General features: G+C 37.5%; 1 protein-coding gene across 4 annotated transcripts in view; it reads left to right on the top strand.

Moving 5' to 3' along the window:
• Positions 1–16,598, top strand: part of TNRC6A (trinucleotide repeat containing adaptor 6A) — a 273,917-nt gene that overhangs the window by 142,258 nt on the left and 115,061 nt on the right. For 3 of the 4 annotated variants that reach the window (XM_037815360.1, XM_037815356.1, XM_037815355.1), the window contains exons 1-2: positions 5,289–5,444; positions 5,812–5,859. The exons of the other annotated variant lie outside the window; for it this stretch is intronic. In XM_037815360.1, coding sequence (XP_037671288.1) covers positions 5,440–5,444; positions 5,812–5,859 — 53 coding nt within the window. In that variant the 5' untranslated portion in view covers positions 5,289–5,439. Of the gene's footprint in view, positions 1–5,288; positions 5,445–5,811; positions 5,860–16,598 lie in introns of those variants that run through there. 4 annotated transcript variants of the gene reach the window in all.

Here is a 16,598-nt window from a genome sequence, read left to right as displayed (position 1 = left end):
CTTAGGATGGAATGTACGGTGTGGGAACAAAACTGTCTTAAAAAAATGGGTTGATGAAGAAACCTTGAGGGCAGTATATTGAGTGAAATAGACTCGTGAGGACAAATATTGCAGGGTCTCACTGATATGAACTAATTATAATACATAAACTCATAGACATGAAATGTAAGTTATCAGGATATAGAATGAGGCTAAAAAATGGGGAGTGGTTGCTTCTTATGAGCAGAATGTTCAACTAGGGTGAACTTCAACATTTGGAAACGGACAGAGGTGATGGTAGCACTTTGTGGGAATAACTAACAGTGCTGAATGGTGCATGAATGTGGTGGAAAGGGGAAGCTCAGAGTCACGTATATCACCAGAAGGAAAGTTGGAGGTTAAAAGATGGGAATGTATAAAACAGTGAATCTTGTGGCGGACAATGTTCGTGATTAACTGTACAAATATTAGAAATCTCTCTCATGATATAGAACAAATGTATGACACTATAACTAGAAGTTAATAATAGAGGGGCATATAGGAAAAAATATATACCTATTGCAAACTATATACTACAGTTAGTAGTATTTTAACATTCTTTCATCAACAGTAACAAATGTCCTATACCAATTGTTCTAGTTTGCTAATGCTGCAGAATGCAAAACACCAGAGATGGATAGGCTTTTATAAAACGGGGGTTTATTTAGCTACACAGTTACAGTCTTAAGGCCACAAAGCATCCAAGGTAACACCTCAGCAATCGGGTACCTTCACCAGAGGATGGCCAATGGCGTCCGGAAAACCTCTTTTAGCTAGGAAGGCAGCTGGCGTCTGCTCCAAAGCTCTGGCCTCAAAACAGCTTTCTCCCAGGACACTCCTCTCTAGCAAGCTTGCTCCTCTTCAAAACATCACTCACAGTTGCACTCCATCTCCTCCCCCCGAGTCAGCTCATTTATATAGCTCCACCGATCAAGGCCCACCCTGAATGGGCGGGGCCACACCTCCATGGGAACAGCTCATCAGGATCATTACCCACAGCTGGGTGGGGCACATTCCAAGCAAATCTCTGCCATCACCAAAACGTCTGCCCCACAAAACTACAAAGACAATGGCATTTGGGGGACACAATACATTCAAACCGGCACACCAATACTATGAATCAGTAACAGAGGGGGTGTGATTAGGGTTATGGGAGTGTTTGAGTTTCCTTTTTTTTATGTGTCTTTTTTTCTGGAGTAATGAAAATGTTCTAAAAATTGAAAAAAAAAATTAACTGTGGTGATGGATGCACAGTTGTATGATGGTACCATGATTGGTCACTTTGGATAATTGTATGGTATGTGAACAATCTCAATTAAAAAAAATGGGGAAGAAAAGGGAGTGCAAACAGATCTATATGTAGTGGTTAGTGACGTGGATTCTGGAGCCAGATCACTTGGATTTACCACTTACTATTTTAGTGACTTTGGAAAAATTAATTCCTCTCATCTATAAAATGAAAATAATATTCCTACCTCATCGGCCATGTGAGGAAAACAAATAATGATTAGGTAATATTTGTAAATCGCTTAGAACAGTGCCTGACTGCATATATTATCTACCAAATAAAATAAATACTATCTCTTTCCAGGAAATCTCATTCATATCCATGTCCTCAATTTCCATTTATAAACAATTGTGCGAAAAAATTCTAAATTTAAAAATATTTTGAGTCAGCCTTGCCTAAAAAATTACCAAAAAACATATATATCTTGCGATGGTATTCAATGAAGCCGTGGGAGAAAAAAGATCCTTTTCTTTCAGGCACATAATTTCCCAAGCATTAGATTAGAAATTTACCCTTCTCAGCAAGATAAGGAAGAGAGAGTTTGAGAATATTTATGTTCTGGTAACTTTAGGAACCAAAGGAACAAAGAACCCAAGGGACAAAGACAGATGGAGAAAAGGTCTCATTTAAATTTAGATTTGTGCAGCCTGTTTCTTATGCTCACTAAGAAGGAGCAAGAAGCTTCCTGAGATAGCTACAGTTCTTCCTGAGCTATTCAATAAAAAGTTCTTGGAGGATGTGACACACAAATTCTCCAACTGTCAATTTCAACCATTACTCATGAAAAATATTCAATCTGTGGAATATGCTTGTTGTGGGACATGGCATTTGCTCACTTAAATGAACTGTGTTAATGGAACCCATTACTCTATATGAGAGTTTGTTTTTTGTTTTGTTCATGATTATGCAAGTAAAATAAAAATGGTGGTTCCAACAGATTTCAACCCAAATCCAATGCAAAGCCTGTTTTCTTCCACAATGATGACTCACAAATTGAAATCTCCAACTTGAGACTCTTCCTTTGCTGTTCCCCAGGCCCAGCTTTGCTTCCTCCTCCATTCTTCCGCTCTCAGTGAGTTTCACATTTTGAAGGAAACTTTCTTGGATCTCACAGTCTATGTTATGTTCTTTTGTTTTACACTTTCCTAAAGCAACATCCCTTTCCTTCTGTGCACATGTCGCAGTTTGTAATTATACTTTATTGTTCACTTTTAAAAATATATAAATGTCTATTTGCCTTCTAGACTTAATCTACCAAAGTAGTTCCTCAGAAGTGCTGTAGAACAAAACTACAGCACAATACCAGTCTGGGTACACAGGTGAGATATCAACTAAAGATATGAATGTGAAAGTCATTAGCGTTTAGTGTTTAAATACAAGAGAATGGATGAGATCACCCATCCCAAAGAGAAATCGGAGAAAGTTTGAAATAAAGCCTTGAGGATCTCTACCATTTATTTGTTATCAAGCAGAAGATTCTGGTAATGATACATAAAAGGAACGGTCAGAGAGCTAAAACTAAATCTAGGAGAACTTATTTTATCAAGATAACCAAGAAAAGAGATGCTCTAAGAAGGAGGGAGTGGTCAACTGTGGTAATTGCATCTGAAAAATAAATTAAGATGAGCACAGAAATGTTACTACTGAGTTTGGCAGCATCAAGTCACTTGTGAATTTGAGAAGAACAGTTTAGGGGGAGAGGGCAGGAAGTTAGGTTAGAGTGGATTGGGGCAAAGGAGGTGAGCAAGTGGAGGCAGCTTGTCTAGGAAACATGTTCAAGAAGCTTGACTGGGAAGGAAAGCAGAAAAATGGGAACTAGACAGGAATGAAGCATCAAGGAAGTTTTTATTATTTTTTGTGGAGATTACTCGAATATGTATGTATGTATGTATGTATGAGAAATATCCAGCCGAATGAGAGACTGGTTATTCAGTGAAGAGAAAGAATAATGAGAGGAGAGGACCGCTTAGTAGGTGCCTGGTAAGAAATCATTGCTAGTCATATGCTGTCATTATTCTTTAACTTATCCTTAGGTAACAAGATTAAGAGATAATGACATAGTGATGAGCATGACCTTATATATAGTACATTCTATATTGCAGTCCAGGAGGGATCATACAAGCCATGTCAAGTCACTCTGAACAGATTTTCAAGAAATCCTACCTTCTTAGTTTCCAGCACTACTGGCATTTTGAGCCAGATGATCCTGTGCTGTGGGGGACTGTTTTGTGCATTGTAGGATGTTTAGCACAATCCCTAACCTCTCCCTCCCCACCTAGATACTAGTAGTACCCACTCCCTCGGTAGTGACAATCGAAATGTTTCCAGATATTGCTAAATGTACCCTAGAGGGAAAAATTGCCCTGTTAAGAACCAGGGAATTATTCAAATCTATGAAAGTATAATAAAAAAAAATCAGCCGAGTAAATATTGACAAATATTAATGGTGTTTTCACCTTATGCTATGGTGGAAAATTATTCATAAACCTGTTATATAAACCTATTGTGCTATACATACATGTTAATATTTTTTTAACTCCTAAAGAAACACTGAAATATAATTTTTAACATTTTAAGGAGAAAGGATCATGAAAGAAAAACAAACCTAATATTTGTTTGGTATGAATTGACCTTAGGGTAATGGCAGGGAAAGGCATTTGTTTGGTGCACCTAAGTTTTACATTTTGTAAACCTGATTAAAAAATTTTTATTTTTTTTCACTTGTTCTTTGTATAAAACAAAACAGACAAAAAGCAGACACACTAGAAGAAGAAAATAAAATAATACATCAGTTACATTTTTGTTGCATATGCTTTTGGACTTCATGTGCATTCATTCATTAACTATTCAGTAATTCAGTAACTATTGCACATCTCTGAGAAAGGGTAGTTACTGGACAGTCAAGGGAGACTTGTTTTTAATAGGAGAGATTTGAGCTTATATTTTAAAGCTAGTTGAAAAACAGCAAAGTAAATAATCAGGAGTGTGAGGTTTCTGAGGAGAGAACAGGTTATAAAAATGAAATCCAATATACAAGTGTATTTTTTGCTTTACATGTATGTGTGCCTCTTACTGTCTACATATATATGTATCTTAAATGTATCTACATGTATGTTTCTTACTGTATCTATGTATCTTACTGTATCTACGTTTCTCTCTGTGTGCACTACTTTGGAACATACTTTTTCACTTACTCCTTTGTGATTACGTCCCGTTATTATTCCTCCACATTATTTTTATAGTATCCTAATGCATGCCAACTCAATTTTTAAGCCACTTTGTAAAGTTGAACATTTTGTTGTTTTACAATTTTTCATTGTCAATACTGCGACCTAACATCTTGATAGTGAAATATATGTAGATACCCAGGATTATTTCCTGAGCAGATATTCGTGCAAGTGGAATTGCTGAGTCAAAGGGTCTGCAAAATTTGGTGGGTAACAAATCGCTTTTAAATCTCAACACCCCTCAAGTAGGCATTCCTCAGGAAAACGAGAAAGCAGAGAAGTTATATAACGGGCCCAAGGTCAAAAAGAATTAGCAAGTGGTCGAATTCAAAAGCTGCGCGGGTTCACGATGCTGCGGCAGTGGCAGAATTTGCGGTTTAGGCAATTTTGCGTGCGTGTGTTTCAGTAGTGGAGGGGTGGGCGGGAGGAAACTTCTGTTGCAGCAAAGGAGGAGGAGGAGGGGAGGGGACCAAGTCAGACTGCAGCCTGCCGCGGCGAGAAAAGGTGGGCTCCGCGGACGCCTCCCCCCCCCCCCCACCTAACTACTCTGCTAGGCGTCTCGAAGGCAGTGCCCTCCCAGGAGGTCCGGCGGGTAGGTGCATGCTGCGTCCCAGCGGTTGCCAAGAGCTGGCCGGGTGTGCGGAGTACGTTGCTAGGGCCTCCATCTTGGGGCTGCTGACTGCCGCGCCCCCGGAAGGGGATGCAGAGTGGAGCATTCACTTCCGGTTTGGGGCCTGCAGTAGCGGCGGCGGCGGCGGCGGTGGCGGCGGCGGCGGTAGCAGCTGCGGGTCGGTCTAGAAAATGGCGGTGGTGCAGCGGATCGGGTCTTTCCCCGCGGCGCTGCGGAGGGCTTGAGGCTTGCAAGCCTCGTTCGCCACGCCCCACTTGCTTGTGCACTTTACACACATGAGGTGAGCAGGGCGGGGGCTTCCCGCCGGACGGGTGGAGCCTCCGGCGCTGCTGCAGGGCCCGCGGTTGCGGGCGGCGGTACCGGCCGTCCCCGAGACCTCAGGCCTCGGCGGGAGGGCGCGGGCTGCCAGGCTAGAGAGTTCCTGCGGACAGACAGCCCGGGGGACTGTGCTGCATCGCCGGACGGGGCCGCGGGGCTGTCCCTACCCCCCCCTTCTTGACCATAGCCGGGGCTGCAAACCCGCAGCTTTGTGCGACCGCCCCCTCCCCCCCTCGCGCCCCTTTTCCCCTCCCCCATCCTGCCGCGGCTCGAGCCTCTGCCGCAGCAGCTCCGTTTTCACGCGCATCTCGTTTTCTTTTCTGTTCTAGAGAATTGGAAGCTAAAGCTACCAAAGACGTAGAAAGAAATCTAAGCAGGTAAGATGGGCGAGCCTTCCGTTTCTCGCCCTATTAATCGTGTATTTTTACTCTGGCTCGCCCTTTCTCGGTTTGGAAGTTCCACCGTGTCATTTTATTTCGCACGTAGGTAACAGACATTCAGGAGAAGCGGCGGGAGGGAATATGGGATGGAAGGATTGCAGGGAGATGCGTAATTACGAGTGTGTGCTTTTCTTAGAAAAAAAGCAGCGAAAAGCAATTCTTGTAAACTTAAAGTATTCTCACCCTTTTAGAATTTAATTAGGGGACTTGCGTATTAATTACTATTGTAAATGGTCCAGGCATTGTGTGACTCATGATTGAGGCGGCCCTTATGGCGGGCTGTCAAACTGTTTTGGCTTCCCCGTTATTACATTGTAGCTCAAATTGTTGCCTTTACTAAAAAGATACTATGTGTTTTTCCCCCCAGCACATTGTAGTCAGGCGGATTCTCTTGCACTGGAAACAGTTTTGCCCTTGAACCACAAGTATAAACTGCATTTTGTTTATCTTTTAAATTACATCTGTGTCTGCTCTTTTTATCAGCAGGTAAAATAATTTAAAAATCTTTCCCGAATAAGTGCTTACCATTCCTTTTGGGCTGGAGTACTGTTGCACTAGTAACCTAAACTCACCGCAGAGGGAGTCTGTGTGTGTGTGATTTAAATGTCTTCAGGGCAATGTGTAGCTTTATTGAACTTTAATTGCTTAAGGATCAGCTCATTGCACTGTATTTAACTCTTACTCACATTCATTTTCTGCCTTATGGTCTTTCCTTTCCTTTTTTTTTTTTGTCTTTGCCTTTGCCTTTGCCTTTTGCATCATATTGGGTCACTCAGAGAAAACTTCTAGATTAACCAAATTAGGGAATGGTTTCTTTCACTTGGACAGAATAAAATAGGATTTCTCATATCTCAGGTTTAGTGTAGTTTGCAGGTGATTGTAATTTTTAGGTTGATGTTGAGGTTATAAACACAATTCAAATCTTCTGAATGTTTTTCACCAGATAGAATCATTCCAGATTGCTGGCTTTTTGAGTTGTATAGATGTTAATCTGTTCAGGTGATCATTAAAGAGTGTGTTTAGTTAGTGAAGGATGGATATCATTAGCTTACCCAATAAAAGTTTTTTCTGATTACTTAAAATAATATAGGGTCTTTTAACTGAAAGTAAGCCTGATATCACTGACTAAATAACTGTTCTTTGACGTTTAAGTAAGTTTTGTTGTCGAAAGCTATTGAAATGTGAAGATATAGAACCATTAAAATAAAACAGGTTGTGTTATAAAGGTGTAATTTCAGCAGCGGAAAAGAGGTTGGAGTTTGGATCTGTTTCTCCTCCTATTTTTGCTTTGTCAGGATAATCCCTATGGAGGTTTCCTAGGACTTGATTAAAAATTGTTTCTACATTAGGTGTAATTTTCATATGCTGTAAGGACTGGGTAGAACTTGGAGTCTTGTATCAATTATGTATCAAAGTTTGAATCCCATCTCTGCCGCTTATAATGTGACCTTGACTCTTCCTTGGCAAATGGCTTAGTCTCTGCCTAATCTATAAAATGAGTAGTTTGGGCCAGCCAGTTGCTAAGGTCTGTTAGGCCCCTTGGGTTATAGAAAAAGGAACCTAGTGTTGTCCCCAGCCATGGAGAGCATGTACTAGAGTAGGAAGATTACAGTAAGTTTGTAAATAAGTGTTATACAAGGTCGATGATGTAAGGGTCAAAAGAAGAAACTATTTCATTCTTTTGCTTAAGGATGCTGGTGGTCAGAAGATACCATAGAAAAGGAAAAACAGATACCAAGGAGATTACAAGGCAATGTCTAAGGGTCCATTAAGAGTGGAACGTTAGGAAATGTTAAAAGTATTCTGAGGAGGAGAAGAGCTGTGATTAGGTGGACCTGTGCTTTGTTTTCCTAAGTAAGGATAGTATGTCTCTTTACCCGTAAATGCTCCCCCCAGGAAGTCAAGACATTATTCTATATTGATTTAACAAACATTTATTGAGGATATTCTATGTTCCAGATGCAGAACTAGGCACTAGGGAGGGGAAGAATGGAAATAGCTGTATTTGTTGAGTATTTATTATCTGCTGGGCACACTTTTTCAAAAATTTTACATGTATTAACTCATGTGATTCTTGCAGCGCCCTGTAAGGTAGGTACTATTATTCTCTCTCTTTTACAGATGAAGAATAGGAAGCACAGAGAGATTAAGTAACTTGCAGGAGGTAATCAGAGGTGCTATCTGGCTTTAGACTATCTTGTCTTTTATTAGAGGCCTGATTCTTTACCTTAAAAGTTTAAACTACTCCTTGGGGAGGCAGAATCCATACATACATGAAATACTTCTAGACCAGGGTTTCTCAGCCTGGGTACTGTTAACGTTTTGCATTGGTTAATTCATTATTGCGTCTTTTACTTATGTAGGATGTTCAGCATCTGCCAGTAGCAACCTCCCCAAATTGTTATAATCAAAAATGTCTCCAGATATTGCCAAATGTTCTATGAGGGGCAAACTCACCCGTGGTTGAGAACCACTGTTGTAGAACTTCATTATTTTATGAAGATGACCAAGTAGTTGGATTTTTAATGTGAAATATCCGAGACTATTTTAATACCATGGAAGCTCAAACCCATTATGTGGACCCCTAATTTGGTATGTCTGGTCTCTGAATGTCAAAGATGTGTTGTGTGCTGCCATTCTCCTTTTTCTCTAAGCTACAAATCCTCCTCAAAACAATGTGCCAGGTAGCTATTGTCATTTAAACAAAATTGATACAAGATACAAACTTAAGTAAGCTATCTCTTAATTCATTTTTAGCCATTAATATTGTTACATTGTGTCATTATGAACATTCAGAAGAGGGAGCTGTCATGCCTAGGTGTGGGTGATGAGCATTTGAATTGGATTTTCAAGAGTTGGATCAATTTTGAAAGGCAGATAAAAGAGCAGAGTAAGAGTAGAGCAGCAGAAGTACAGGCACAAGATCTGGAAAGTAGAGGGGGTTTTGAAATATAAGTAAGGTAGTTTAGTTTGACTGGAATATAAGGATTTGTAGCAAACTGATTGAGGCCAGATTTGGAAGTTCTTAAATGTCAGGTTGAGGAATTTGATGAATCTGTTTGTAGTGGGAAGCTTTTGCATGCTTTTGGACTGAGTAGTGACAAAATCACAGTTGTAGTCTTTGGGGCTGGGGCTAGTATCAGGTATAATTACGGGTGATCAACTTGTGATCTAGGCAAGAGGTCATGAGCACCTGAATTAAAGCGTGATAGAAAAGAGGCGAGAGTATGAGATGCTGTGGAGGTGGAATCTGGGATTGGTGGTTGATTAGTTGTGAGAGGAGTCTAAATACACAGAAGTCTCCATCTTGGGTGAATAGGAAATTGACCCAGTCTCTGAACAGAATAGAGGTCAGAACAATAATAGAAGTTTGGGGAGAGAAAATGATGTTTCATTTTCCAGTTGTAAAACATTTTTTCTGGTATAACTCAATTGGTCTAATTTCTAAATATATTTTGGAGGCTAACATCATAGAATCATTGAGTATTTAGAACCGGATATGACCTTAGACAGAGATCAGCCAGTGTTCTGATCCCTTCATTTTACAAAAGCTATGGTTGAGAAGATCAAGTTACTTGTTCAAGGTTATATTCTTTGACAAGTGACAGAGCTGAGATTCAAACAAGGCATTTTGACTCCAATTTTAGTGTTCTTCCCACTATGCAGTGTTTTATTTTATGTTGCACAATAGGAAAAATACAACTTTGTTTTCTCATTTCTTTCTGAAAAGGTAAGAATAGTTATCTCTTTATTTTATGCCTGTTCAAGTAATGAGTAATCTAATGTAGGCTGTATTGTCTAAAGTAGAACTTATGTGCTTCATGTTATACTGTTTTATTTTTTTTCCTCCTAAACCAGGTATTGAATGCCATTGTACAACAAAAGTTGTTAAAAGTACTTTAGTGTACAGTATAATATAGCATCTAAACTGGGACTCTATCTGAAACACTTTTGCCTGGAACAAATGCTAAATCATAAAAGACTGGAACAACAGGAGTAAACTGGGATACTTAGTCTCCCTAACTAAGTAAAATAGACCCTGCTCTTAAAGTTCACCAATCTTTATCTGCGGAAAAAAAAAAAACAAAAAAAAAACAAAAAACTGCTTTTGTTAAGCTTTTCTGTTGCTTTCCAGTGATATGATTTGCAGGCTAGTGAGTTCATATTGATGTGTGTGTGTAACCTAATTTGGCCAACTGTGGTAAATCAATTGATGAATAAATAAATCACAAATTGTACGCTTAGTTTAAAATGTGTAACAACTCTGTGGAAAATTTGAATATAAACATCATAAAATCTGAGTTATCATTTTGTAGCCTGTTCTGAATTTTGGCATCTGATATATGCTTGCAAGTATAAATTGGAAAGACTTAAAATCCATTATTGTTGTGTTTTATGGCAACCTCAAAAGTATTGCCGGTGATTGGAAAGACTAAAAGAAATAGGTATGTATAATATATATTCTGTTCGGATTGACTTATGACAAATCTGTCACTCAAAATCAAAAACCCCCCTTCCATATTAAATTAAAAAAAAAACAAAACTAAAAACTTTCTAACTTTGTAGCCTTTAGGAAAGTAGGAAACACAGTGCAATGAATACCTATATCTCTTTACCTAGGTTTACTGATTATTTGCCACTTAACATTTTGTTACATGAATATGTCCCAGAAACAAGGGCATTTTACGTAACAACAATCAAATTATCACACGGGGAATTAAACTTTGTTACAGTACTGTTTAGTCCATATTCAGATTTCTCCAGTAGTCCCAATCCTATCTTCATAGACGCCTTTGTTCTTTCCCCTCAAATTCCTTAATCCAAGGTTGCATTTAATTGTCTTGTCTCTTTAGTTTCCTTGCATCAGGAAGAGTTTCCTAGCCTTTTCTGCTTCTTTCATGATATAGTCCAGGCTAGTTGTTTTTGAAGGCTTCCATGTGAATTTGCATGATTGTTTCCGATGATTAGATTTGGTATAAAAAAGTTTTGGCAGGAGTATCCAATACATGATTATGTTTATTCTTAGTTCAACATATCAGGCTCCCTGTCACACCATATTTAAGCAAATTAACTGAAAGGTTATGGAATCACTCTGACGTTTACACTAACTCGGTGTTTCATTTTAGGAAATAAGACCAAGCAATTAGTTTAAACTGAGATGTAATTTTAAGTATTTGAGGTTACAATAAGTACAGATGTTCATGTTTAAATTGGTCAGTTGTAATTATTGATGGTTTTATGAAGGATATAGCTCCCTTACAAGTTGCTAGATATAAAAGTTGCTTGCTTACAGCTTTGACCGGTGATACACTTATAACCCTGGTAAGAAAATGAAACATTGGAGCTGGATTTGTAATGTACTTTCTTAAAAAGAATGCCCTAATGAAGTTAGAGTGGCATTGTGGCACTAGAACAGGGGTTCTTAATCCTCTCATGATAGGAAGTAGTATGAAAAATTGAATGTGTGCTTTTTTTTTTATTAAATAAATAGAGGGTTTATTAGTAATAAATAAATAAAGGATCATAGGTTCCTGAGGAATTAAAAAGCATTGCATTGAGGGGAGTGTGTCAGAGGAGCTGAACAGTATTGATACAAGGTTTTGAGATTTTGAGATTTAAAAAGAGAAAGTAACATTTGACCAAGGCATAGTTTCTCTCAACTTCAAAAAAAAAAAAAAAGCCATGAAAATAAATGCAGCTTAAATTTCCTTTTTATAATGGTTTAAAAGTGACTGTATATGTATGTGTTGGCTATGAAGGAGAAATCCTAGCATTTCTGCACTTGTAACTAGGGAAAACCATTTTGAATTTTTAGTAGTGGTATGTTATGTGATGATGACTCAGCTAACTTCTCATTTCAAATGGAATGTTGAAAACACATTGAAACCTGATTGAGGAATTTTATACTTTGAACCTTACAAGATATTTTCTGTAAATAGCAATTGATTGGATTTTGTATAATAACAAACAAGATTAAAGTAACTCACTTGTTTTGTTCTCTTTACTAGTGGCTTTCTGTCAGCTGGCATTTATTGAGCAGCTTGCTCCATTGATTCTGAATATTTTTATAGTTATAACATCTGTGTTTTGTTGTCTTTGGTCCCTACTGTTCTTTTGAAGAAGCCCCCCAAAACACATGTGCGCACACACAAGGAAATGGTGCTGTATGATGCTTAAATATGCACTGATTTTTAATGTATTTGATTACTCTTTGATAAGTGACCATACACAGGGTGAAATATGTTTTATATATTATTTTGCTTGGGAATCCCTAGGCAGTATGAAGCACCTAAGTGAAATGCTTACGATGTAAAGATAGAGAGGAAACCGTAATATGATTTCTCTTCACTGCTGCAAGTTATTCATCCTCAAGTCACAATTCTGAACCTGTGACTATTTCTTAGAAAACTTTGTTGGCTCCCCAGTGACTCTGGAATTAAAGCTCAGTTTGTCTGTTCTCTGCTAACTTTATCTGTTCTTCTTTAATCTTTGTCTCTTCCATCTCTTGCCCTATCCTCAAATTCATTCTTCAGTTTCCCACTCAATTTTTTAAACAAAATATTATTGAGATATATTCACATACCCTTTTAAAGTGTCCAAAATGTACAGTTCAGTGGTTTTTAGTATATTCACAGTTGTGCAACAATTACCACTATCTAATTCTAGAACATTTTTCAATACCCCAAAAAGAAACCCCTTACACATGAGCTGTGACTCCTCATTTGCTTCTCCCTCTAGCTCCTGGCAATCACTAATCTACTTTCAGTCTCTATGGATTTGCCTATTCTGGACATTTCATACATTCACTGTGTGTCCTTTTCTCTGGCTTCTTTCACTTTTCTCGGTTCATTCTTTTTATGGCTGAATAATATTCCTTTGTATGACTGTACTGTATTTTCCTTATCCATTCATTGGTTGATGGGCATTTTTTGGTTGTTTCCACTTTTTTGGCTATTATGAGTAACACTGCTCTGAGCATTCATATGCAGGTGTTTTTGAGGACATATCTTCCTTTCTCTTGTGTATTTGGAGTGGAATTGCTGAGTCATAAACAACTCTTCAATTTTTTGAGGTACTTTCAGACAGTTTTCCTAAGTGGCTGCACTATTTTACATTCCCACTAGCAGTGTATTAGGGTTCCTATTTCTCCACATTGTCATCACCATTTGTTATTTTCCATCTTTTTCATTGTTGCTGTCCTAGTGGGTGTAAAATGTTATCTCATGGTTTTGATTTGCATTTCCTTGATAACTAATGATGCCAAGCATCTTTTCATGTGCTTGTTGCTATTTGCATATCTTAGGAGAAATGTCTATTCAGATCCCTGACCATTTTAAAAAAAAGTTTATTTTTCTTTAATAGAGAAGCTGTGCATTTATAGAACAATCGTGTAAAATACAGGATTTCAGTATATCACCATATTATTAACATCTTGCATTGGTATGGATCATTTGTTACAATTGGTAATGACACATTGTATTATTAACTATGGTCCGTGGTTTAACTTAGGATTCACTGTTGGTGTAGTGTAGTTCTATGGACTGTACATTTTTAAATTAGGTTATTTGTTTTTTTATTGTTGAGTTGTGAGAGTTCTTCATATATTCTGAATACAAATCAGATTTATGATTTCCAAATATTTTCTCCATTCTGTGGGTTTTTTCACTTTCTTGATGGTATCCATTGAAGCACAAAAGTTTTAAATTTTAATACGTCCAGTTTATCTGGTTTTTGCTTTGTTTTGTTTTGGTCATCTGTGTTGTTGGTACCCAAACCAAGGTAACAAAGTTTACTCCTATATTTTCTTCTAAGAATGTTATAGTTTTGGCCCTTACATGTAGGTCTCTGATCCACTTATGAGTTAATTTATATATGTGTGAATATCCAGGTCCAGCACCATTTGTTGAAAAGACTGTTCATCTTGTTGAAAATCAGTTGACCACAAGTGTAAGGGATTATTTTTGGGCTCTCGGTTCTGATCCATTGATTTGTATGCCTATAATTATGCCAGCTCCATACTATTGTGATTATTGTAGCTCCACTTTTTGTTTTGTTTTGTTTTGTTTTGGTTTGGTTTTGAGATTACATTGGTTATCCTGGGTCTCTTGCATTTCTATATGAATTTTATGATTAGCTTGCCAGTTTCTGCAACAAAGGCAACTGAGGTTTTGATACGAATTGTGTTGAATCCATAGATCAGTTTGAGGAGTGTTGCCATCATAACAATAGTTTAAGTGTTCCAGTTCATGAACATGGGTTGTCCTTCCATTTACTTAGGTCTTTATTTTTTTTTCAGTGGTATTTTGTGTTTTAAGTACACAAGTCTTAAACTTCTTTTGTTAAGTTTATTCCTAGGTATTTATTATTTTTGGTGATATCATAAGTGGAATTGTTTTCTTAATTTCATTTTTGATCATTGCTAGTATATAGAAATAGTTGATTTTTCTGTGTTGACCCTGTATCCTGCAGCTCGATTCTTTGTGTGTGTGTGTGTGTGTGTATTCCGTCGGATTTTCTATATACAAAATCATGTCATCTGTGGGTAGAGATGGTTTCTTTTCTAATCTGGGTGTCCTTTCTTTTTCTTCCCTAATTTCCTTGGCTAGAACCTCCACTGTGTTGTTGAATAAAAGTGGCAAAAGCAGGCCTCTTTGTCTTTTTCTGAATTTAGGGAAAAGCATTCAGTCTTTTACCATTAAGTATGATGTGAACTGTGGGTTTTTTCATAGGTGGTCTTTAACAGGTTAAAGAAGTTTCCCTCTAAACTTGGTTTGCTGTTTTTGTCATGAAAAGATGTTGGATTTTGTTACCTGCTTTTTATGTCTATTGAGATCATCGTATGATTTTTGAGGCTTCTCACAAATGAGAAGTTAAACAAGTTGCTTAATGTTACACAGATAGCTGGTGGAGTTGAGATTTAAATCCATTTCTCTTTGGCACCCGAGCCTGAGCTCTTAACTGCATGCTGTACTGCCTAGAAAATGCTTATATGAATAGATTGGATTTTAAATCATCCTTAAAGAAGAAGTAGGATGACAGTAGGACTAAGAGTGAAAAGAGTGCATTTTCAGTGGTAATGATGGAGTTACAGTGGTAGTAAAGGCAAGGAAACAGGAATTGGCATCTAATTAGAGTCCAGTGGTGGGGAGTACACAACAGGTAGAACTGATTTTTCCCCTCTAGAGCAGCAATTAGTCCTATTTGAAAGAAGTGAGATTAACATCTGAAATGATTAGAAAGTGAGTATTATTTAATTTAAGGTCAAGGGTGAGGTTTCTGTGGGCTGAAAAGAATCATGAAGGAACTAGTAATTAAGGTAAGCCACAAAGAAGAGTAGAATTTAGATGGGCAGATATGCAAATGTGGGTTTTGGGTCATCCTTTCCAAACCCTTGACTTGTACCATCTGACAAATCACTTAGATATTCTGATCCTTGGTCTCTTTAACTGTCAGTTGGGAATAATATCAGTTCTGTTTCAGGGATGTTGTGGGTTCTAAATGGATAATATGTCAGAATACTTTGTAAGAGTGCTTCTGTCTTATGGTAAGGTGTTTATTATACCCTCAATTTCTAATCTCACCAGTTTTCCTCAACCTGAGCTTTTTATTTTGAAATAATTTCAGTTTTAGAGAAGTGTTGCAAGAATGGAACAAAGAATTCCTGAATATCCTTCACCCACATTCCTCAAATGTTAACATTTAACTACATTTGCTTTATCATTCCTTTTTTTAATATAAATAGTTTTTTTTTCTGAACTGTTTAAAAGTAACTTGCAGACATGATATTCCTTTATCCCTAAGAACTTAAGCATATGTTTCCTAAAATTAGGGACATTTTCTTAGAAAGCACAGTATCATTATCAAAATTGGGTAATTGACAATGGTGCAATCATCATAGCTAATCTAAAGACCTTATTCAATTCAAATTTTGCCAATTGCCTTAATAATGCCCTTTGAGCAAAACACATCAAAATTTTGTAGTTAGGGATTCAAACCAGGATCACACATGCCATTTGGTTTTCATAGTTGTTTACTCATCTGTAATCTGGAACAGTTTCTCAGTTTTTCTTTGTTCTTCAAAACCTTGGTTTTTTAAAGAGTACAGGCCAGCTATTTTGTAGACTGTCTTTCTGTGTTTGTTTGATGTTTCTGTGTTTGTTCAATGCTTCTTGATCTTTGTTTGTCTGATGTTTCTTTATGATTAGATTCAGGTTGTGCTTTTTTGGCAGGAATATCATGAGTGTTATGTTTTTCTCAGTGCATCGTATCAGGAGGCACATAACCATTAATGCCATCACTGGTGGTGGTTACTTCAGCTACCTGATAAAGGCAGTGTCTGTCTCTTTTTCAAATACTAAAAGGTAGTATTTTTGTCATGGTAATGAATGATTATCTTTTTGGGAAATACTTCAGGGGTTGTAAATAATCTAGTTTCTCACGTTTTCACCCATTGCTTTTAGGGTCCATTGATGATTCTTGCCTGAATCAATTGGTTGCCAAGTGATGATTTTCTAATTCTATTTGTACCTTAATTGACATTCTACTGTTTTTATTAATTCATTTATTAGTATCAGTATGGAATCATGGATTCTTATTTTTATTCAATGGGTTATATACCTTTACTAGCATTTTTTATTTTATTGCTCAAATCATGGGGCCAGTCAGAAGCCTCTTCA

The sequence above is a fragment of the Choloepus didactylus genome, chromosome 21 (assembly GCF_015220235.1).
Source record: "Choloepus didactylus isolate mChoDid1 chromosome 21, mChoDid1.pri, whole genome shotgun sequence".
In the NCBI taxonomy this organism is placed as follows: domain Eukaryota; kingdom Metazoa; phylum Chordata; class Mammalia; order Pilosa; family Megalonychidae; genus Choloepus; species Choloepus didactylus.
This window is presented reverse-complemented; position numbering and strand designations above follow the sequence as displayed.